At 41.2% G+C, this 24951-nt stretch overlaps 2 protein-coding genes across 11 annotated transcripts in view; one reads left to right on the plus strand and one right to left on the minus strand.

Annotated features, from left to right (window-relative positions):
• The window catches only part of GCSH (glycine cleavage system protein H), a 244341-nt gene that overhangs the window by 124356 nt on the left and 95034 nt on the right, over positions 1–24951 (minus strand). For all 10 annotated transcript variants that reach the window (XM_056813278.1, XM_056813280.1, XM_016432773.2 and 7 more), the window contains 7 exons: positions 20652–20770; positions 19415–19512; positions 15594–15758; positions 11704–11889; positions 9419–9529; positions 7372–7519; positions 2004–2236 (listed from right to left, as the gene is read on the minus strand). In XM_056813278.1, the coding sequence (XP_056669256.1) occupies positions 2004–2236; positions 7372–7519; positions 9419–9529; positions 11704–11889; positions 15594–15753 (838 nt within the window). In that variant the 5' untranslated portion in view covers positions 15754–15758; positions 19415–19512; positions 20652–20770. The remainder of the gene's footprint in view (positions 1–2003; positions 2237–7371; positions 7520–9418; positions 9530–11703; positions 11890–15593; positions 15759–19414; positions 19513–20651; positions 20771–24951) is intronic.
• The window catches only part of BCO1 (beta-carotene oxygenase 1), a 156500-nt gene that overhangs the window by 63498 nt on the left and 68051 nt on the right, over positions 1–24951 (plus strand). The window lies entirely within an intron of this gene.

The following is a 24951-nucleotide window of genomic DNA, read 5'->3' on the forward strand; positions in this document are numbered from 1 at the left end:
CCCTGCTGCAGCCAAGAACTCCTTAGCTTAAGTGATCTACCAGCCTCAACCTCCCAGAGGAGCAAGAATTCTAAGTGTGTGCTGCCACTCCCAGCACTCCATTACATTGTCAGGTGCTTGTGCTATATAAGTCTAAGCAGACGTGAACATATGAATGAGGACTAATGTCTATTCCAAACAATGAACAATTTTGCAAGCTAGAGTTCTCTTTATATTACTGTTGTCAATGATAATCATTTGTAAGTTTTAAGTGGGGTGGTGAAGCCCACGAGGAGCCATAAACAAATGAAAATATATTAGAATCTCATCTTATATTTCATAGCAAAGACCTGGGCTCTCCAGACGTTCCAACAGGGCCAATTCTAAAAATCCTGACTAGAGCAAATCATGTTTGTGTATTCCCTTCTATAACATTGTGATGAAGGCAAACTTAACAATAAGAGAGACCTCAAAAGGCAAAAGAAGCTGCTTAGCTAAGTAGAGGATGGGGAATCCGGGAAGAGGAAGTTCTCTTCATTGGTCTTGGTGGTGGAAGACTATAGGCTCAGCTGGTAGGACTTCTTATCTACCTAACTGATTGCCTCTTTGAATTTCTGCTAGAGAGCCTTGTTGTAGTAGTATGAGAAGCCCTCAACGTATAGACTGATAAGGCAGAGTCAGTTTATGTGTTGATAACTATGAATAATAATTCATAAGATCTGTTGAAAACTTATGAATGATTATCCTTGACATCTGAAGTATAAAAAGAACCCAGATTTGTAAACTTGATAATAATTTGTGCTGCTTAAATCACCAAGAGGTCAATCTTCATCTAGAAGGTGCATAGCTTAGAAATGGGAGGTCCTAGGTTCAAATCTGGCCTCAGACACTTCCTAGCTCTGTGACCCTGGGCAAGTCACTTCACTCCCATTGCCTCGACCTTACCGCTCTTCTGCATTGGAACTATTACATAGTAGTGATTCTAAGGTGGAAGGTAAGGATAGAAAGAAAGAAAGAAAGAAAGGAAGGAAGGAAGGAAGGAAGGAAGGAAGGAAGGAAGGAAGGAAGGAAGGAAGGAAGGAAGGAAGGAAGGAAGGAAGGAAGGAAGGAAGGAAGGAAGGAAGGAAGGAAGGAAGGAAGGAAGGAAGAGTGTGTTCACCAAAATGTATACACACAGACTCCTTCACTTTTGAAATTCCAGTAATTTCCTCACCCTTTATTAGATGGTAAAATATTTCCTTTGATTATACCTGATTAAATTCACCATTTGATTCAAGCCGTTCAACCTATCAGCCTTATTCTGAATGAAGAAATAGTTCACAGAAACAGAATAGTCTTCTTTCTGCATAGTTATGGACAAGTCATTTGCCTCAGAGCCCCAGTTTCCTCATCAGTAATTTGGGAATAATCATTTTTGCACTTCCTATCTCCCAGGGCTCTTAGAAGGAACATGTATTGTAAACTGTGTTTGGAAATAGGAGCTGTTATCATTTCCTGTTTCAGGTTTGACTTAAATTGGTTGAATAATTCCAATCAGAAAGCCCTCATCTGGAAGGCGTTGATTGCTGCCCCCTTGTGTCTATAAGGGTCACTCAGCCACCTTGGACAGCACATCTTAACCCTGACACTGGAGATGGGTCAACAATAATTCTGGACGGCATGAGGGATAGCAGCATCTCACATAAATGACATGCTTTTCTGGATAGAGCATTCCCTCTGCATCAGAAATGCTGGATTCTAATCCCATCAGCCATTTACTAGCTGTGTAGCCTTGGCAAAGTCACTTGCTTTGCTTGGGGCTATTTCTTTATCTGTAAAATGAGGAAGTTGGGCTAGCTGGCCTCTAGAGTCCCTTCCCTCTTTAGATGTATAAGCCCCTGTCTGTGATCCTGGGTCTAAAAAGAAAATTTCAGTTAAACATCTGTTAAGGACTGTAAAGCCTTTGCTAGGTACAGAAGGGACAAAGACCAAAAAATTTCCCTTTGTATTGGATGGGAGCAAGCAGCAGATAGTGGGGATCTTACCTCCATCAAGTTCCACTTGTATCCATAGAACATCTCCATAGAGGGTTCTGCAGGAGGAGCTGTTTCCAGACTCCCATCGATTATAGCAACCAGTCACCCTGAGGCTCTCCATCTTGTCCCAGATAGTCACTTGCCTCTGGGCACTCACATGCCACTCACTGGCTGTACACTCGACGAAAATGGTAAACTCTCCGGGAGATGTAAATCGATGAGTCACATTGCTGGACAAGCTGCTGATCAAAATAATCCGAAGTTACAAACATCCCCCCTGAGGGAGCGGGCCTCCATCACTCTGCACATCTCCACCAGGATGAGGACCTGGAGGCAAGAGGCCGAAGTGGCCAGCCAAAGGCCATGCCGGTGCCAGAAAACAACCAGACCACGAGAAATCGAGATTCCTATGTCTTAATTCAAAGCCAAATTTAAACCGAGAAACCATAAGACCTGAAATTAACCCATTTTTCTCTTTAGAAGAATTATAAATAGGATTCTGTGGGACTAACCTTAATATCACTTCACTTAATTGTTTAATAAGACCCAATGGAATTGGAATTTGCAACAATAGAGAAAGAGGCAAGGTAATTTTGTAGAAAGAGTTGGACGACCTGGCTTCAAATATTGACTTTGATACTTACTAATTATAAGATCTGGGGCAAGTCTCTTTTTTTTTCTGACCCTCAGACTCTTCCTCCATAAAATGGGGCAATTGATAATTTCATACTCTTCCTTAGGGGTATTGGGAAGACATTTTTTAAATCTTGAAATATAATAGAAATGAGAGCTGCTAACGTTGCCATCGTCTTTAATAATTGCGCTTAATTATATGACATAATTATTAAATCATTCAATATATTCATTATAATTAATGATAATAATGGATAATTATGATAATGACAATAATTATACTAATTTATCTACCTGTGTCATAGTTTTCAGAATGTTAAATATAAAAGGATATTAGTAGAATAGTGACTTGACCTAGGACCATTTCTATTTGATCCCCGCTGAAAAAGAGAAGAATGGCTAATACTAAGAACAACAGCCACAACAATGAGGCAGCCAAGTGTTGTCTGGTGCTGGGCCTGGAGCCAGGGAGGCGGAGTTCAAACTTGCCTCTGGATCCTTACCAGCTGTGTAACCTTGGGAAAGTCACTTAACTGCTGCTGGCCTCAATTTCAAAATGGGGATAAGGACGGCATCTGCATCACAGAGTTGTTGTAAGGATCAAATAAGCTCATGTTAATAAACATGCCTAGCGCAGTGCCTGGCGCGATAGACCCCTTAGGAGTGTTCATTCCCTTCCCCCCTTTTCCCTACGGAAGGCTCGTCCCCTCTGAGAGAAGCCATCCCTGGTGCCAGCTGGGACGGGCCAGGACCAAGGAAAGGAGAAGCGTACATTTCTCACGCTCCCCTGAGAGAGAACACTGGAGCAGAGTCGTGGTGGGCCGCAGGGTCAGGAAGCAAAGGAGGGAGCCCTTCTTCCACCTGGCACCCACTCCCCAAATCGACTCTTCAAAAATCGACCTCTTCCATCAAGCCTCCCCTCTTCTAGGAACCTCCCCCCAGAACATGTCCTTACTGGTCTTCTCATCCTTCGAGGCCCCGAGTGAGTCCCAATCTGCACCCCTTCTGGCACTATCTGAAACTGTGTTCTCATTTCCCCATCTGCATGTCAGCTCCGTCTCCCTGAGATGACAAGCAGTGAGAGGGGATGCTTGCTTTACTTCTCTTAGGTTGTACTCCAGTTGTACTAGCTTTAGAAATGAGGGTATGGGGGCAGCTGGGTGGCTCAGTGGATGGAGAGCCAGGCCTAGAGACAGGACGTCCTAGGTTCAAATGTGGCCTCAGACACTTCGCAGCTGTGTGACCCTGGGCAAGTCACTTGACCCCTATTGCCTAGCCCTTACCACTCTTCTGCCTTGGAGCCAGTATACAGTATTGACTCCAAGGCAGAAGGTAAGGGTTTAAAAAAAGAAAAAAAGCTCTTCTCTTTGGTCTTACTTAGTACACAGTAATCCATCCGTATTTGGTCATAGTTTTAAAAAGTCAATTCATGAATATGCCAATAGATGGCGCACAACAAAAAGTGAAAGCCAAAGACAGGGAACAGACTACTCCTAATGATATCATTTTGTCAGAGGTTTAGAACTGAAAGACCTCAGAATCCATCCAGTCCAACTCCCCCATGGTACAGATGAGGAAATGGAGGCTAAAGGGATTTAAATAACTTGAAATGAATAATCATTTATCAAGGGCTTCCTATGTGCCAAGAACCAGCACACAGTGGGGAGAGATTTGAACCTGGGTCCTCTGACTTCCGCATCAAAGTGTTGATGCTCTGTGCCACTCTGCTTCTTCATTTTTAAAAATTATTTTTCTAATTTATTTCTATGGATTGGTCATTGTTGTATAAACAGCACTGGGTCTGGGGATCATTGGACCTGGCCCTCAGTAGTAAGCTACTTAAGATTATTAGATTTAGAGCTAAAAGAAACTCTCTAGACCAACACTAACACTTCACCAAGGCACAATGAATTTAGGTGACTTGCCCAAGGTCATACAGGAAGTGAATAGAGCTGTCCTCTGACTTCAAATCTGGAATTCTTTGTAACAGTATATATTTATATACTGTTAACCTCTCTGAGCCTCTGTTCCTTTATAGATAAAATTAATGGGTTAAACTAGATGGTTCCTAAAGACTTTTCTAGCTCCAAATATGTGATCAAGGGATCTTGTTTTATTCTCACAAATGTCTTGTGAAGCAAATACTTGGGGAAATTAAGATTGCCCATCCCTAGAGCACAGTAAGGGCTAGGAAATGAGGGTTAGTGACTTGCCCAGGATCACACAGCTAGGAAGTGTCTGTGGCCAGATTTGAACCTGGGATCCCCTGTGGACCTGGATCTCAATCCACTGAGCCACCTAGCTGTCCCTATGGTATGTAGTTACAGAGGTATGCTGGTAAATGTTTTAACAATTGACTCTTCGAGACAAAACAAATAGGGGGCAGCTGGATGGCTTAGTGGATAGAGAGCCAGACCTAGAGAAGGGAGGTCCTAGGTTCAATTCTGGCCTCAGACACTTCCCAGCTGTGTGACCCTGGGCAAGTCACTTCACCCCCATTGCCTAGCCTTTACCACTCTTCTGCCTTGGAACCAATACATATTGATATTGATTCTAAGGTGGAAGGTAAGGGTTTTTATTAAAAAAAAAAACATACTCGACAAACTTTTAAGTTTAATATACATCATCAACATTTTCTCCATCATTTTCTTATATGTAGAAAATCAATAAACTAATAAGTCAAGTCCCAATTTGTAGCATTTGCAGATTTCTGTGGTGTAAATGCTGACACTGAAAATTTAACACTCTGTTTTGGGGAACCAGTTCGAGCAGGTTCCAGCACACACTGGGTGTGAATAGTTCTGAGTTGGCTCATGACAGTCAGCCCCGAATAAATCTTTGTGAACTAATCTGTCTTTTACAGGTAGAGAAAGTGAGGTTCACGTGGGTTAAATGCTTTGCCCAAGGTTATGCAGCATCCCAGCAGCAGTCAGGGCTGGAAGCCAGGTCTCTTTCCTTCATGCTCTTTCCAATAGATGACAGCGTAAGACCCGGCAGCCGGAGAGCTTGGGATCATGGGCAATGTTGCTTCCTCCACCCAGGCCAGACCCATGCTTTATGACTAGGGTGAGCTTCCAGCTGGTTCCAAAGCGAATGGGTTCCTCCTTTCCCAGTGGCCATAAAGCCCAGCTGGAGCAGTCTACAGGATCCCCATTAGAAGGACAGAATCTACTCCATCCCTAGCAGCACTGGGGAACCTGGAGGAGTCGGGGCAGCTCAGGCACAGTTCTTTGTGCAAAAATTTAAAAATTAAAAGGAATTTTAGAAATCATCTAGTCCAACCATTTACTTATTTGATGAGTGAATTTCAAGAGGTGAAAAACATGCCACAGATGAACTTAGTGATAGGTCTTTGACCCCCACAATCCAGCACACTACCGCCTCTACCCCATGCCTCTCTTCATTCCCCACCAGCCTCTGCATTTCTCCTCACTTGGCTCTACAACAGGTGCCTGGGCGGGGTACCTTCTGGACCGACCCCTCTCAGCCACTTTTATGGTTTGTCTTCCTGTTAGAACCTCAGCTCCTTGAGGGCAGGAACTATCTTTCTTTTTGTCTGTATTTGCCTCCCCACCACTTCGCACACTACCTGGCATCTTGTTGTTCAGTCATTTTTCAGTCATGTCAGACCCTTTGTGACCTCATTTGGGGCTTTCTTGGCCCAGACACTGGAGTGGTTTTCCATTTCCTTCTCCATCTCATTTTACAGATAAGGAAACTGAGGCAAACAAGATTAAGGGACTTGCCCGGAGTTACACAGTTAGAAAGTGTCTGAGGTCACAGTAGAATTCAAGTCTTTCTGACTCCAGTGCCACTGTGTCACCTCGTTGCATAGAGCGAGCCCTTAATAAATGCTTACACACCGCCTAGAGGTTCTGCTGGAATTAAGCACGCCTGTGAGTGACCAGAGGAAAGGTATTATTTAGATCTAATCTAGGTCTCAGAGGAGTGGGTTGCAAGAGCCCTAAAGCTCTACAGATCTGAGGAATGTGGTGTGGTAGAAAGAACATTAGATGTGGGATCCAAGGCCCTGGTTTGAATCCTGGCTGTGAGGGATCAACAACAGGCACTTCTCCAGCCTCTGTTTTCTCATCTACAAAATGAGGGGCATTGGGCTGCACGATCTCGGACCTCAAAACTCTAGATCCTGTGGAATTCCCTCTAGACTGAGACCAAGACTTCCAAGCCCAATGATTCTGGCCTCAAAGTAGGCTTCTTTCGGCTCCCTCTTCCCAGTACCTCCAGAAAGATGGAGAGACACATGGAGGAGGGCAAATAGCAGAGCAGACACGATATGCTCAGAGCAGAATTATAAGTGGTAGTATTTGCCCTTGAGGACAAAAACAGGTGTAGAGGATGGAGAGGAAGTGATAACAGCAGGTGTCGAGGGTAGCTCAACCATAGGTTCAGTTGCAGCAGGAGGAGATCCTGCCACCCAGAGTAGTTGATGGCCTGGGAAGTGGGGGAGCACCAAAGGAGGTCATCATAAAGCCATCAGGGGAAACACAGAGACAACAGTTGCTATGGAGAGGAAGCATACCTTCCCAGGGAGACCGTGGACCCATGGAGAGGCAGAAACACAAAGCTCCCTTTATCTCCTGCTAGTTACAGCTCTGATTCATGAAACAGAGCCTATATCCATCTTGGGACTTTAAGCCACCTCAGGCCAGGCAGTGGGAGAAATAAGTGAGTTGTGGCCGTCCTGCCAACATTCGCTACTGAGTGTGGTCCAGTTTTCTCTTACCTTGGGGGATAATATGGATCAATAGCTGTGCCATCACCAGTGTTGATGATGCAGGACAGGTTTCCAGTATAAGGTGAGAGCAGCCATATCAGAGAGATGGTGATATTGTCAGAGATGAAAGACGTATCAGGTACCCTCACTTGCAGACCTGTGCAACATGGGGAATGCTGTGTGTCACGATGATGAAACCACCCTCTGTACATTAGAACACTTCTCCTCTGTCCAAACATGTTTTAAAATGTCCAGAAGGGAAAGGCAACGCCCTTCTAAGAAGCACCTGGAAGCACCAGGAAGAAGCCTGGAGTTTGCTAGGATAGCTGGTACACAAGCTTGAGCAATTTGCATCAAATTAACTTTGATGCAAACTTGAACTTCAAAGACCAGAGCCAAGAAGAGGGTTAACCCAGAAAGAAGCATGGCAGCCTCAGAAATGTTTTCCTATTTGGAAAGAAGCTATCACTGTCTATATTTTATATATACCCATGGCAAGTCACATGGCCTGATCTTTTTCCTTTCTGGTTTTAATCTAGAATAGAAGAGATAAGAACCTAGGTACAGAGAAAGCTCAGCTAAAGTCTTTAAGAGAAAGCAGGGACTAGAGGAAGGTGGTATCTTGGAAGGAGAGCTAGAATTTAAAAATCTGGAGTTCAAACCCAGGCTTGTTGTGTTTGGTAGGAGGAGGTCCCTAATTGTACAGAAATTATTTGTCAATACTTCAAAGATTGGTGATTTTGTCACTTTGGACACGCCCTCTACTAGCACATATTGCAATCCTTCTTTGGCTTTTGCAAGTGATCTTTAAGATTGTCTGCTGAAAAAAAAGCCATCATCTTGAGCCCAATTTGTAAAGAGCCTCTCAAAACTTGGCTTATCCTCAGGCCACAGGTGCCACTTCAGCCCACCACCAGACTCATATTCAAAACTTGGTAAGACCTGTCAGAATCTGCATTCAGTTCCTAGAGTTTCTAAGAACCCAGGGTCATCTCCATTCCACCATGAAAATTAATCTCCAATTAACAGAGGTGAAGGATAACCAAGTCCTTATATTTCTTTAAATCTTACTCTCAGATGCATAATTTTGTTTATAATTAGTGGTGAAATATTGATAGGGGCTATTTTAATAGACAAATAAGCAAACAATCTCTGATGCCTTCAGGGGACTCCTTGTGTGAGAACTCACTAACACAGACTATAGCCTAAACCTCACTAGAAGTCCTAAGAAATTGCCTGAGAAATATACAGAAGTTAAGCATCTTCACTGGAGTCACACAGCTAGTAAATGTCAAGTGACTCGTCTTGTAGACATACCTATATGATTTCTTTCTAATTTATTATTAAAACCAACTAGGGGGCAGCTGGATAGCTTAGTGGATTGAGAGCCACGCCTAGAGATGGGAGATCCTAGGTTCAAATCTGGCCCCAGACATTTCCTAGCTGTGTGACCCTGGGCAAGTCACTTAACCCCCACTGTCTAGCCCTTACCCCTCTTCTGCCTTGGAACCAGTACACAGTATTGATTCTAGGGTGGGAGGTAAGGGTTGTTATAACAAACAAACAAAAAACTAACTGGGTGGTACAGTGAGCTGTAAACTGAATTGAATACAAATACCTGGAGAATATGGGGCCATATTTCACTGCCACTAGCCAAGGCAGAGGTTATTTATGGGATATAATACTCAGGAAGAAGCAAGAGAGAAACGGACGCCTTCCTTTGGAGTTATAAAGTCTAAATTTTTCAGGCAGAAAACACAGTGAGCACATTTTTAAAATTAAAGATCATCTGAAAGGAAATCTGTCTGAAATTGGAGGTGACAGTTGTTTTATTTTTCCAAAGATGTGCCTTCTTGCATGCCATATACCTATATAAGATATGCCTGGGTATCATGTGCTTTTATAAGATAAGCCTGACCGTGAGATCCCCCTTCACAATTCTGAGATATGAAGGAAGGTTGAAGATCCTACTCTGGGAATCAATTGGTCATCCTTCTGTGAGTCACAGAGCTATCTTACCTTGTCCTTTCCCCCAGAGCCCTTTCAGACCACTTACCTTCCACACAGTGATATTGGATCCAAAGGTAACTGCCAAGGGAAGGGCACATATCGCCAAAGAATGCCTCATCTGCTGCCACCTGGCATGCTTGGAGCCCATGGCATTGTCCTGGGAATGCCACAGCCCACGAGGATAGAGATGACATGCAAGATAAATGGAAAACAAATTTCAGAGAGATTTTTCTCTCTGACAGTTACAACAGACCTGCTGAGGGAAACCACTTGTACGAAAGGCAGAGAGAGTATTTGTTGGCAGGAGGGCAGTTTTGAGGAACACAGAGGAACCCTGGTAGATGCCTGCCCTAGAAATGCTACAAAGAAATCTGGATCTGAATCACCTAGGAGGGCCTGGGGCTGAGCTAGTGATGGGAGATCTGCTCTCGCTGGCAGCTGGGCACCTACATGTTAACAAATAAGCAGTTCTGAGGTTTATATTCATAGAATTTCAGACTTGGAAAAAGACAGAGACTATCTAAACCAATCGTGTACTTGTCCAGGATTCCCCTCCCCAATATCTATGACAAATGGCCATTCTACCAAAATACCTCATTGAGGAGGAACCTCCCAATCAGAAGTGTACTGGCAAATATTTAACAACCAGACCTCTGGAGGAAGAAACAATCCCACAATGTTCCTGTGATGTACTTTTCAATTTAACTCGCATTATTAATATTTTCTCCAATACTTTCTTAAATCTAGACAACCAACAAAACGATAATTCAAACTCTGATTTGTAGCATTAGTTTCCAAGGTATAAATGTTCACCCTGAAAATTTAACAACCAGCTCTTCTAGGCTTCTAGGCCATAAAAGCTGGCTCCAGCATACCTTTGCTCTCAGTGAAGGCCATTCTAATTTGAGAATACTTCAATTGGGAGAAAAAATTTCCTTACTTTCAACTGGCAACTTCTGCTAGCTATTCTACTTCTACTTTCTAGCCTCAATCAGTTCAAGTGTGGGCCTTCTTCCATTTGATAGCCCTTCAAATATTTTAAAGTAACTATTATGTTTCCTTAAGTCTTCTTTCATTTGTGCTAAACATTCCCATTTCAATCAATCAAACCTCATATAGCATTCCCCCTAACCATCCAGGCTGCCTTGCCCTATAAACATTCTAGCTTGTCAACATCCTACCTAAGATATGGTGGCCAGAATGTGGTTTAACTAGGGCAGTGTGCAGGGCAACTAACAACTCCCTTGCTCTGGACATTCTGCTTCTCAATACAGTAGCTTAGAGTATAATACTAATAATATAATAACAGCAGCTGCCACTTATATAGTGTTTTAAGGTTTGCAAATCACTTTACAAATATTTACAAATACAAAAAATGCCATTTATATAGTGTTTTAAGGTTTGCAAATCACTTTACAAATATCTCATTTTAATATACATATTATGTTGTGTGTATACATGTATGCATTGTATATATACATTCATATACATAATATACATAACAATCCTGGGAGGTAGGTGCTATTTTATCCCCATTTTTCAGATGAAGAAAGCAAGTCAAATAGAGATTAAGTGACTTGCTCACCATCACTCAGCTAGTAAGTGTCTGAGGCCAAATTTGAAGCCAAGTCTTCCTACCACCAAGCCTAGCACTCTATCCACTGAGCCACCGACCTGCTTCTACCATTATTAGCCTTTTGGGCTGCCATGTTACATGTTACAGGGTCACAGATTTTTAAATTTTGGAGGGACTTTAACAGTCATCGATTCAAATCACAGCTTTTTGCTTGAAGACTTTCAGTGAGCAGAAAGCCACTACTTTCTGAGCAAGGTGATTCTGCATGTCAGAAGCTCACTTGTTAGGATGTCTTTCCTGATATTAAGCCTCAACTTACCTCTTCTTTTCCATTTCTATGCGTTGCTGTTAGTTCTGTCTTCTGTGGCCGAGCAGAACGTGTCCAATCCCTCTTTTACATGACAACCCTTCAAATGCTTGAAGAACACAACCATGGCCCCCAGCCTTCTCTTGCCAACCTAACATTCCCAGTTGCGCTATTTATACCCCACTAAAAATACCATATCTCCCCCCCCATAAACTGTCGTCTAGTTACACCTCTTACATGACTTGCTCCTTAAAATGTCTCCTGCTTCCAAGACAGAGAATTTCCCCATCGTCCATGTTGGACAGAACGCCCCCTTCCTGCGTGAACCACAGGTCTGTGTCCCCATCATCTCTGTCCCTCCAGAGCAGAACCCTCCTTCCAGGGACGGGAGCTACTGACATGACAATTTCCTTTAGGACGGGGTTTCGGAGAGCCATTAGAATCTCACCTGCTATTTCGTCCCGGACGCCGATCCCACCGCATCCTTCCCCGTGCTCTGCAGCCATCGTTGCATGCGTGGCACAGTAATGAGGGGTCTGCCGTCCGTAGAAGCCGTCATCGATCTGAATGACTTCCCCCGAGCCGCAGTGCACAGTGGCATTGGAGCCTTCACAGGCCAGGCTCTGGCCAAACTCTGCGGCCAAGGAGAAAAGACTGTCACCAGTTAGGGCGTCCAGGCAGCCGATGGAAGGGCACAGAGGCAGCAAGTGCTGCCGAAAACTCATAGGATGGCATCTCTTCTCCTATAAAAACGGATTTTACCCTGTTTCTGGGCCAGTCAGAACTCAATCAGATCTTCTGCTGCAGAATGTACTGTGTCGGCAGCAGAAAGGAAAGGAGTGCCCAGTGTGACCGGACAGCAGTGTCGCTCAGGGGGGGTCTGGTTTTTTGGATGAATTTTCAATTTAATTCAAATAAATCAACTCAACAGACATTTATTAAATACTTACAATATTTAACCATATTGTAATGAGGAATGAAAAGAAGAAAATGAGGAAGAAAATGAATATATGAACATATGGGAGGGACCCCCTTTGGTGAACCTGTGGAAGGACCTGGATAAGAATCTTACAGGATGGGCACTCATGGCACTGTGTAGGAAAAGGCACTGGGTATCTTTTTTAAAGTTCCCTTTGGGTCGTATGGATGTGAAGTCAGAGAACCTGTATTCGAATCCCAGCTCTGCTACTCATTCCCAATATGAACTGGGTCATATCTGTTCATCGATCACCCTCAGACTTCTCGTTTATAAAGTTAGGGACCTTGCAACAGATGGCCTTCAAGAGTCAGTTCAGCTCTGTGACTTCTGTTCATTAAGATCCTTTTGAGAATCTCAAGCCTTGGACTGTGCCATGAGTTGCCTTAAGTCTTCAGCATGGAGAATGCCAAAAGGCTTAATAATAGTGGCTGTATGTTATAAGATCATTGATTATTGTATCCTTGAAAATGCTTCCTGAAGATCAGAAGGAAACATCGACAAATAAGCCCGTTTTGAAAGGAACATGTAAAAATATATTACATAGGGGGCATGTAGGCAGCTCAGTGGGTGGAGAGCCAGGCCTAGAGACGGGAGGTTCTAGGTTCAAACCTGGCCTCAGACATTTCCTGGTAAGTCACTTAACCCCCACTGCCTAGCTCTTACCATTCTTCTGCCTTGGAAGCAATAGACAGTATTGATTCTAAGGCTGAAAGTAAGGATTTTTTTAAAAAAAGTATAGCCTATGTGTATATTTTTTAAGAAAGCAAGTAGTAATGAAATGAAAATTCACATTTTCATATAGAATCCTTTTTGTGTGTGTAAAATGTTCTTTTTTTCTGGTTAAGTTCAGAATGAAACATTAAAAACAAAAAGATTTTCTGAGCCCTTCCCTTCTGTCAAAATACCACCAGAATACCAAGGAAAATATTTCCTTCCCTTCTAATCTTGATGATAGTACCCAGACCAAGTGAGTGGTTGAACAGTGTCCAAGAAAGACAATTTCTTCATCATATATGTTACTCTTTATCAGCTTGTGACACAATAGGAATCAACTTAAGTAGCTCCACTGATAACTTCAGTAACAGGAGCATCACCATTAATTGAGCCTACAAGTGTTTCCCTACCCCCATTCCAGATATTGCAGGATCAAATACTCCCCACTTCAATTGGTGTGGTTTTTAAGACCTGGGCATGGGCCCCTACACATCTGGTGAGACTGGTCTTTATTTGAAACCATTTTTTTTTGTAGGGTTGACTTGGATTGGCCATTCCTCTGATGGTAGAGAGAAGGCTCTCCACCCCCTAACCTACACTTACATTCATTCATCTCTGAGGAAAGAATTTTTAAATCTAATTTTTTTTTAATTTATTGGTTCTGTTCTATCTCCAAAGTACTGAGATCCAAAGGGTTGAAACTAGTTTTCAGAGCAAGGATGCAGAGCCAGGAAGGTAGATCAGGGAGTGAATATGTAGGGAACACCAGAGAACTGACATTTTATCTGACTCAACCTGATTTCTCAAAGCACTGGTCTTCTTTTTAAAGCTGCTTCTTGCATTCCTTACTCTTGGCTAGGACTTATCAGAATAATGGCTGTGGTCTGCCATGTCTTCTCCACACTCAACCATAAACAGAGAGAAGAGAAGTCTCTGAGCCCCCGAGGAAAAAAACAATTAACCTTGTGCGAAGGTATAAGGAATTGATTTTAAAACAATGACTCCACTAAAATCCTCCTCTGATAGCTTACCAGGATGTGGAAGTGATCCTGTCTTCTCAAAGGCATGCCGGTAAGGCACAAGCTTCTTTTTTTTTTTTAAACCCTTACCTTCCATCTTGGAATCAATACTGTGTATTGGTTCTAAGGCAGAAGAGTGGTAAGAACTGGGCAATGGGGGTTGAGTGACTTGCCCAGGATCACACAGCTAGGAAGTATTTAAGGCCAAATTTGAACCCAGGACTTTCCATCTCCAGGCCTGGTGCTATGTCTACTAAGCCCCCTAGCTGTCCCTAAAGCATAAACTTTTAAAGGACCTACCAAGCTGAAAAACCTATACATAGACATGTACATAGACATAAATATATACATATATGGTTATAATTATATTGTCTTATTTAGATTGTATATGTAAAACATTTTAATAATTTATGTAATATATAACATAACCTATTAATATTTATATATTGCTTTGCTGTGTTTAACATATATTACTTTATCTGATCTTTATAATAACACTATCAAGTAGGTGATATTATCTCCTTTTTCCAGCTGAGAAAACTGAGACTGAGAGAAATTAAGGGATTGGCTTCAGAGGGAAATAGTGGAAAAGCACTCTGGTCCTAGAGTCATAAGGCCTGCATTCAAATCCCACCTTTATCATTTTACTGGGTGACCTTAGGCCAATTATTTAACTCCTATGGGCTTGAGTTTCCTTATTTGTAAAGTGAAGGAGTTGAACTAGATGATATCTGAGGTCCCTTATATCCCTGAAAGATGATTTTTTCATTTTTAAAATTTTGGCCATATCAACTCTCAAACATTTATGAAACTAAGGTCAAAAGGAGTGTTCATCACTGTCAATGGAGGATGTACCAACTACCATAGAATATATACATTTTATGGGAACATATTTTGTGTGGTAATACATATATAACCCAGACTGAATCACTTGCCAGCTCCAGGAGTGGGTAGGGGAAAAGGGAGGGAGACAATTTGGATTATATAATTTTGGAAAACTTAGGTAGAAATTTTTATCAAAATAAAAATAATTTAAAAATAAAAAAGATTTTAAAAAAGAATGACTGATTGCATACCAATGTTTTCTCATTGTTGTCTTCTTTGGTGAAATAATGAATAGTTTCAATGTTTTGTTCTTTGGTAGACCAGTTCTTTTGGATTAAGATGCTTAGTCTCAAATTACTTTTTGATGTTTTTCTTCAGCAGTCCTTAGTTGCATATAATTTGTATTGTAGTATGGTCAATAAAGAATTTAACACATTGTTAAAAATAAAGGAATTTATACATTTTGACTTTCATTTGAAGCAAAATGTTAAGTAAACATTTCTTTGGAAGCTCCCCAAATGGGAGAATTAAATATCTCTGAAGAGACAGAATTCATAGAATGCTTAAAAACTGTGTCTTTTTAAATTTTTGTTTTACTTATTTTTTTTACCAATTACATATAGTAACAAATTTCCAACTAAATTTTCTGAAATTATATAATCCAAATTGTCTTGCTCTTTCCTTCCCTCCCTTCTCCAAAAACTGTCCTTCTACGAGCACATAAATGACATGTTAGCCTGCCTGCATGTGCAGGTACAAGGGGTGAGGGGAGTGATTCTTTTAACTCTGGTGAGAGCTTACCAAATTCACAAATGAAGGCAAACTCCTGAGTGCAGTTTTCCATTGCAGCCCATTCATAGTGGGAATTCTTCATAATGTAGCCACACTTGGCTAAGGAGGGAAGAGGCTGATCCTCATGCCAGTGGCTGTAGCTTATATTAGACATATCCAGCCAAACCATCCACCCTGTGATGGAAACACAGGACTTGGTTAAAGAGAAAAAGTATAGGTGGTTCTTTCTTGTATGAGATAAACATGAGAGATATTCATTCTTTTTTTCCTTTTATTCATTAAATTTATTTTCAATGATCAAAAACTTTTTTCTCCCTCCCCCACCCCTGGCAAAAAAAGAAAAACAAAACATTTTCCCCAAATATGCACAATCAAACAAAACTAATTGCAATATTGGCCAAGACCAAAAATTGTATCTCAGAGCTATTCATTTTCAGGCACACAGAGACACGGTATTTGGCTACAGTATACTTTTCCAGATTTATTGTACATTATTACTCTTCACATATTTTTCCTCCTAGACAAGTGGCCTGCATGTTGTTATGTACAGGCAACATTCCATCTTCTGCTTGTGCTTTTCCTTTAGAAGCTTCTTAAGAGTCCCCAGCTCCTTCCTAGCTCATTTCAAAAGCTACCTCCTTTCCTGAAGCCTTTTCTTCCCCCAAATACCACTGGCCCCCTTACAGTAAATTGTTGTTTATGATATGTATATTTTATATTCATTTTCATATGTAGATCTTGCTTTCTTCCTGTAGATTACAAACTCCTTTAAGGGCCTTTGGTTTTGTGCCAGGGCCAAACTGTGTCTGGATCAAAGTTGGGGCTTCCTAAATGCTGGTTGATGGTATGACCGATTTAAAATAGTGGAGACAGGCTTAGGTCCTTGAAAGAATTCACTTAATTAAAAGGACAATGTTATAAGATTCATCCTGTTTTAGTCTAAAGGATTCATTGTGGAATTCTAATTAATTAATATTTGTATTTATTTTTATGTGTAACCAGTAAAAGATGAAATGACTGAGGCAACAACTGAGCATGTTGATTTCTTGCATGCCAATTGCGCAACAAATCAGGACTGAACCCCTTCCTCAGTTTGGGGCTGGACTTGAATATGGAGAAGACTGGACTTTTATACAGTAAAAACAATTAATCAAATAAGATCAGTGAATTTAAAAGGGAGATTAAACAGGTACATTTCCCTGAATTCCAGAAAAGAGATATTCTACTCCTCCCAAGAATCCAAAAACAATCGAAGGAACCTGCAAACAATAACTGATTGATCAGTATGGGACCCGTTTTCAGATAAGATATGTGGGTTACTTGAGATGTACAGTTATGAGAAGATGCCTTCCATCAGTCTTGGGATCTGACTGGGCTTCTGGTCGCCATAACCTAGGTCCTTGGTTAAGGGTCTCTATACAGCAAATATGGGTGGTCCGGTTTCCCAGCCATGCAGGGCTAGGCTCATACAAAGCAACAAAGCTTTCTTCCATTTCTCACAATTCAAAAAATGTTTCTCATCAGACAGAATTTGAACAAGGCTTATAATCGAATGGAAAGTGAACTAAGCTAGCCCCAGAACTGAGTCACAAGATAGAGTCAGTGATTCACACAATTCTCAATCCCTTCAGTCCTCTCCTAGATGGAAGGATCTCACTCCACTCCAGAGACCTGGAAGTTCAATAGGTAGAAATTGCCTGTTATAGAATGTATAAATCAAGGACTTGATAAACATACCTGATGCAGGATGTGCATTGCCTTGGCTTTCCGTTTCAGGAAATGGGATCCTCAATTTGCTTCTATGCTAAGGGGTTGCACAGTGGAAAGGACTTGATTTGGAGTCCCTTATTAATCAAGAATAGTGGGCCTTTATAAAACTGCTTTATGGTTTGCCAAGTGCTTTACAGACATCATCTGATCTGAGCTTCACAACAGCCCTGCAAGGCGGCAGTGTTTATGGATCCCATTTTACAAATGAGGATGACCTGCTCAGAGTCACCCAACTATGAAGTATTTGAGGTAAGGGTCTAACATGGCTCTACTTGTTCCAACTCCAGGATTCTATCCATTCTACCACCCTACCTCAGGAAGAGCTGGATTGGAATCTTGGCTTTGTTATGAACTAGCCTGGTCTCAGACATTTATGAGCTGTGTAACCCTGGGCAAGCTATTTAATCTCAGTTTGCCTCAGTTTCCTCAACTGTCAAATGAGGATAATCATAGCACCTACTTTCCAGGGGTGCTGTGAGGATTAAGTAAAATAACTGTAGTACTTAGTACAGTGCCTGACACATAGCAAATGTTATTCAATGTTGCTTTTTTCTTTTGCTTCTACTTTTATTTTTATTATGAACTTTTAGCAAGTCATCTCCTTTGCTCTGTGTCTCAGTCTCCTCCTTTGGAAAATGGGGGTAATGAAACTGGTACTACCTACTTTATAGGATATTTCAAGGAAAGCATTTCATAAAACAATCTAGAAATGACAATTATTGTAATTATTCCTGAACTTTGAATCAATGAATCTATCATGTTTCAACATCTCCTTTCAACACAGTGCAACCCATTCTTTTCTGAAGCCCCACCTTTCCCACAGACCCAAGTGAGCCCCAGAAACCTATGTGACTGGTCAGAAAGGGCTTACCTTTTTCCCTGATATCCTAATAAAAAGGAAGCTGTACTTGAAGTCTTAAGAAAACCAGGTTCAGATCCTGATTTTCACACTTACTAGTTTTGTGACCATAGGCTTATATAGCATCATAGACGGAGAGCTAGAAGCAACTTTAGAAGCCATCAAATCCAGCTCCTTCATTTTACAGATGAGGAAATTGAGGGCTGGGGTGGATAATTAGCTTGTTCAGGGTCCCTCAGTAAATGCAAATGCCAGACCTTATTATTCTAGTTGAGGAGAGAATTTTGACAGAAGCCAGGAAATCATTTGGTCCTTTGTGTTCTCTTCCTTTAAGTCTCTGTGCCAAGAATAAAGGAGCCTGCCATTTTCATTTATGTGGTTTTTAAAAGGTTTGTTGGTTTCTCAAGAGACTGCAGTAGCATTATGGACCAGATAATGGCCTCTGACAAACTCTGATCTTGTTATTATAGCCCAAGCTATGGGGTAGGAGTCATACAGCTAGTAAATGGAGGAGTCAAAACTTGAACCCACATAGGTCATTCCAAATCCAAGCAGTCAGTCAGTCTGTCAATATATGCTAGTCACTACAGTGACCACACCATGTGAAAAAAAAGGAGTCAGAGATCATGGGTTCAAATCTCCTTCTACCCTTTAGCAAAATGGAGAATAAACAGAATTACATTAGTTAATTAAATTATAGAATTGTGGAACTAGAAAGGGTGCTCTAATTCAACCTCCTCCTTTTAGAGATGCTAATGAAACTTGACAACAATGCCTCTGCTACTGACTTCCTACATGAACTTGGGAAAGTCAAAAAAACCTCTCTGTGTCTGACCTCAGACACTTCCCAGCTGTGTGACCCTGGGCAAGTCACTTAACCTCCATTGCCTAGCCCTTACCACTCTTCTGTCTTGGAAGCAACACACAGTATTGAGTCTAAGGTGGAAGGTAAGGGTTTAAAACAAACAAACAAAAACCCTCTCTGTGGTCTGTTTCCTTACTTGTAAAATGACAGGGCTATATTAAACAACCTTCTGAAGTCCCTTCCAACTCAGTATCTATGATCATCTACTGTGCTGCCTCTCCAAAGCATCTTAGAGCCATACAGTGGGACAGTCTCCCTCAAGGTGGGAATGAATGATATGTTCAACGAAATTCAGATTAAGAAGTGGGGAATTCATACCTCTATTTCAGAGCCTACCTTCTGTGGTTCCATTCCGTGCATAATTCCAGGTAAGTCCTATCCACCATTCCCTTTCTTCAGGGATGTTTCTTTGCAGGAACTGTTGAGTTTCTGGACTGTTGATGAAGATAAGATGGCCCCCCTGCCTCTCACACCAGCTCTGGGCACTGGCAAAAGGGCGCTTTTGGCCCACAAACTCATAGCATGAGTGGTTAAAAGCCACTTGGTTCTTGGAGCAATAGGTCCCTTTTTCTGGGACTGCATCAATAGCCCTCAAATTCTGATATAAGGAGAACAGAATGAGCACTGAAGGCCACATTCTAAGCTCCAGGGCTACCTGCACCCCTACAACACATAGGCAGTGTCCTACTGTTGGGGCTTCGGCTGCTGGTTTTCAACCATCTCTGAATCCATCAATCTCTCCTTCCCTACGTCACCCCATCAGAGCAGCAGCCATTAGCGGATGTTCTATCTTAGAACACACAGACACCCACTCTCAGCGTTCTCTATACCACCTTACCATAGTTATTGTTGAGCCTGTTCTGTATCGAACTAATTTATACAGTGCTCTTGGTGGAGGACAGATCAAGTTGATAGATGTTACCTTTTTTAATAACTGGGACATCTGCTAGCTTGAGATAAAACTGCTATCAGTCCAATTTAAGTCAAAAGGGTACAAAAGTGTGTGAAAAGCTCTCAGTCTCTGAAAATCACACGATAGATGAGGACTATTAGGCAAATCAGAATTATTGGTTGGAAGAGAATCCTAATTAATGCTCCCCCACTCTATTGTCTCAGACTGACAGCTGTGTCCCATGATAACGGGTCTCTCTCCCAGATGGTCTGAATAGCTATTCATCTAAGCTTCACCAGCCATTGTAATGCAAACCTCCCTGAATAAGGGCACATTACAAAATTAGTCTGACTCAAGCATAAAAGTGAAAACATACTTCCTATGTACCCCAGAGCCTTTAGACCTCATTGACATTTTCTTTGAGTCAGGTGATTTTGTAACATAGAATTTCCTTTCTGAATTTACTGTTGACTTTAATTCAATTGATTCAATTTGAGAAATATTTATTAAGCACCTACCATGTTCAAGGACTAATGCAAGCTGCTGAGAGAGATCCAAAGATGAATGAGATACAACCCTTCCCTTATAAATACATTATGCTGCATGGGAATGTTTCCAACTATTTTTATTGATGTGGAATCAAGGCCATGCATGCTGCTTCAGAACCCACACATCACTTACCAGAATTGGAGGAATATGCTCCATGGTCCAATCAGTACTGAACCTTTGCCAGCTTAGGTTGACTGGTATCTCATCTGTATCACCTTCTTTTGTCCAGACCCAAATTGAAAGCAGATCTTCTAAAATGAACAAAGGACTTGGTATTCTGTTACCTTCCATGTCAAAAGATCCAGTAGCATGTTATAAAGATCAAGTAACAGTGTTTTAATAGAAAACTATTTGATTAAGATAGAAATGAAAAGCAATACAAAAAAATCAATTACTAAGAATATCTCTGGGGCTTAGAATCTAATTTCCCTTTCCCCCAAGGTTTTTTTAATCTTTAGTTCTCCAAACTCATAATACTGAAAGGGAAAAGTCTTAGCATACTCAAGAGTATACCCCATGGATAATTCCCAATGTAGCTTGATCTCATTAAAAGGCTTTGTCTAGTCAACTACCTTCCTTCTTCCTGGTTTGACTTTCCTCATATACTTCTCATTACTCCTGGTGGGAAAGGCATATTCTACCTTTATCCCAGCTAGAATGTCTCATATTCCTGTTCTCTTCTAGATAGGACTCTGTATAGATTAAGACAATTAAAAAATCTATTTAATTCTCACAAACTTCTATAAATCTACATAGTCATGGGTGACATCCATTCTCCTCATCAATCTCCTATATTTTGTGTACATAGAACTTTGAGAAACTGAATACTTATGCTCCTCCAATGATGGTTCATGCTCTGGGTCCAAGCATTTGCCATTATCCCACAAAATCCAGGAAAAGCATCAGTAATAAAATCCATGATCTCTGTTATCTACACACAAAGTATGGGTAACAAGCTAAATGAAACAGCAGTCTTGACACGAGGAGATAAGCTGACTATGTAGGTATCATTGGGACATGGTGGAATGAGACCTACATCTGGAATATGCCTCTAGATAGTCAAAAGAAAAAGGCCAGGTAAAAAGGAAGGTGGCATTATATGTTATATATTAAATTGTATTATATTATGTATAATATAACATTGAATATTAAGAAGATATATTTGTATGAGGAAATCCAAGAACCAGAGGGAAAAGCATATAGGAGAACATTTGGATGAAAATCAGTGGTGGGATAAATAGAAATTATTATTATCATCAGGGTAGACTAGACTACCTGAAGAGAATGAAGCAATAGATGAGAAGTTCAGGAAAGAGACCTAAAGACTAGAAAGGCTTCGCTCTCTCTTTCTCTTTCTCTCTCTCTCTCTCTCTCTCTCTCTCTCTCTCTCTCTCTCTCTCTCTCTCTCTCTCTCTTTCTTTCTCTCTCTCTCTCTTTCAAATCTCACTAAGTGAACTCATCAGCTCCCATGGATTTTGTTTTTGCCTTTTTATTCCCAGCACCTAGCACATACATAGTCAATACCCAATAAGTGTTTACTGAATTAAATAACTAGGACTTTCATCACCTCCACAACCTCCTCACCAATACTCATACCCTCTTCTCTGTACACTTTTATTACTTCCATGGTCCCATTTTGGAACCTTGAATCATGATCAAATCAACTCTGCAATCAGCATCAGCATCATCCTTAACTGTAGTCTCATAACCTATTTCACATACTTATTTCTCTGGATCAAAGTACCCTTCCATGGCCACCACTCCTCTACATTTGTAGTTTCTCCAGCTAGAATGTAAAAACTTGAGGACTAGAATTTCATTGTTTTTTTCCCTTTGATTCCCCAGTGTCTTCCATATAGCAGGTGCTCAATAAATGTTTGTTGAATTGACTTTCCTTGGGTAGATCCATCCTACCAAATTTACTCTTCCCACAGTGTGTGGATTTGCAGCAACTCTGTACCTTTTCATCTTGTATAATTCTTACTGTGCCTTTCTCATTCATAGAAGGAAGGTTCCCCAAGTTGATACCACAGATGATGATGTGTTAATGGGTTAAGAAGGATGAGCCAGCAGTAGATAAGGGATAGTTTAAAGTCCAGAAAATCAGAAATAGAGCCTGGAGGAGAATGCCCTTCCACAAAACTATCCTTTGGATCAAATTGATCCTTTGGTGGACTGTAAGAATAGTGTAGTTCCTGATACCTGAAGAACACTATAGTTCCATCCGTCTGGTCAGCAGAAAGTCTGTAATGTATGTACACATATATGGAGATATATACATATGACAACCTTGTTTTCTGTAACTCCCAGATTGAAACTTTGCCCAAGACTGAACAGGCTGAGCTGACGATGACTAGGTTTCACCCAGCTCTTGGAATTTGTACCTCTGCCCTAAAGAACTGAATTTGTAAGAAGGTACTCTTGATCACCCTAGACAGGACTAGCTGATACAGTCTAATCTTTTTTTTAACCCTCAGCTTCCATCTTAAAATCAATACTATGTATTAGTTCCAAGGCAGAAGTGTGGTAAGGACTAGGCAATGAGGGTTAAGTGACTTGCCTAGAGTCACACAGTAAGAAGTGTCTGAGGCCAGATTTGAACCCAGGACCTCCCATCTTAATCCACTTAGCCACCCAGCTGCCCCCTACAATTTTAATCTTAAAAACCCTTTTTGTCTCCTTACTTTCTCCTATTGTGTCTAGGCTGCTCCCAGGTACCCTAACCTCTGCCTAGATCCTCTGTCCCAAGTTGACTAACCATTACTGGTTGTCCTTCCTTCTCCCTGTGTTCTTCAGTTCAAGGGAAATTCCCAGTAATGTTTTTACTGTGTCCTTTCTGAGACTGTGGTTGTCCCAAAGTGGTTGGACCTGTGTGGTGGCTGTGATCATGGTCTCCCTCATCTTGTTTAAAGACTTGTTCTTAAAACCACTCTGGTAGTTTGGCTTATTTTTCAGGTTGATGTGTGTGTATATATATATATATATATATATACACTTAGTATATGCCAGACTATCTTTCTTTTTTCTTGTATGTGTACTGGGCTTACTTATCAAAGTGCCTGGCATACAGTAAAGGCTTAATGTAACCAATTCACTCATTCATATAAAAAACCAAGTAGGATGTTTGGTCTCCGTGACTTTCCCCCTCAGATTTCCCTTTGCTCCCTTGTGAGCCTTGGGTATTTAAAGTAATGTAGAGATGATGGGCACAGTGACATCTCTCTGGCCTAAGCCTAGGAGGCCTATCCAAGGGCCCCATTCCATGGACTAGGTAGTAACTAATGCAAGCTACAGGACTGTCCAACCTGGGTGCCGTTATTTCAGAAAAAGAGGCGATGTTGTGAATTCCAGATTCTCAATCCCAGATGCTCTTGCTCTGCCATGTGGCATCCTGTTCTGTGAAGGAGTCACTTGGCTAGCCATGAAGATGGCAGAGGAGGAGCTAAGAAAGTCTGGTCTGGTATTAGGAAGAAAGTTGCCCAAAGCGGCCTTCTTGATGAGGTCCAGGGAGGTTGGTTTAATAGAAAGCAAAACCTTTGATTTCCGCCCCCCTTTTTGTTGAGAGTTAGAGGAAGGAGCAGAGCAGTAATAGTGATGCTAAGAATAATAATAACTAACATTTATATGGGGCTTATTATATGCCAGACACTGTACCAAGCACTTTACAAATATTTCATTTGACCTTCACAAGAACTTTAGAAGGCAGATGCTATGATTAGCCATTTTCAAATGAGGAAGCTAAGGCATATAGAGGCTTTGTGACTTGCCTAGGGTCACACAGCTAGTTTCTGAAGTTGGATTTAAATCCAGGTCTTCCTCACTCCAGGTCCTTACTCTATCTACTATACCATCCAAAGAAAAGAACATGAATGAATCATTTAAAAAAATAAATAGGAGGCCAGGTCTTGAGATGGGAGAAGGTGGATATGAATTAGGTCTCAGATACTTTCTAGCTGTGTGACCCTGGGCAAGGTACTTAACCCCAATTACCTAACCCTTACCACTCTGGTCATCAATTCTAAGATATAAAATAAAGGCTTTTAGATATTTATATAGATTATATGTGAATAAATTAATTGGGAATTAAACAAAAGTTCTAAAGGAGACACAGAAAGTAGGAAAGTGCTGGATCTACTCTGTTAAATTTAATTTTTAAAAAAACCACTTGTGTTCTATATAATGGAAAAAACAGACTGTACCTAATAGAGATCCAGTTTCATATATATAATTGCCTTTTCAATTTTTCTTTCTATACAGACAAGTTCATGTTTATTGATTTATATTAATATTATAAGCAAAAAAGAACCAATGATGGGGGTGAGGGGTGGGATGAAGCAGACAACCCTGCTAGAAGGCCTTCAGTGGTTTAAAAAGAATTCTTTCTGGCCGTCAGTGGATTCATTCATATCTACCATCTTACTAGAGTTCTGGA

This window comes from Monodelphis domestica, chromosome 1 (genome assembly GCF_027887165.1).
Source record: "Monodelphis domestica isolate mMonDom1 chromosome 1, mMonDom1.pri, whole genome shotgun sequence".
Lineage (NCBI taxonomy): Eukaryota > Metazoa > Chordata > Mammalia > Didelphimorphia > Didelphidae > Monodelphis > Monodelphis domestica.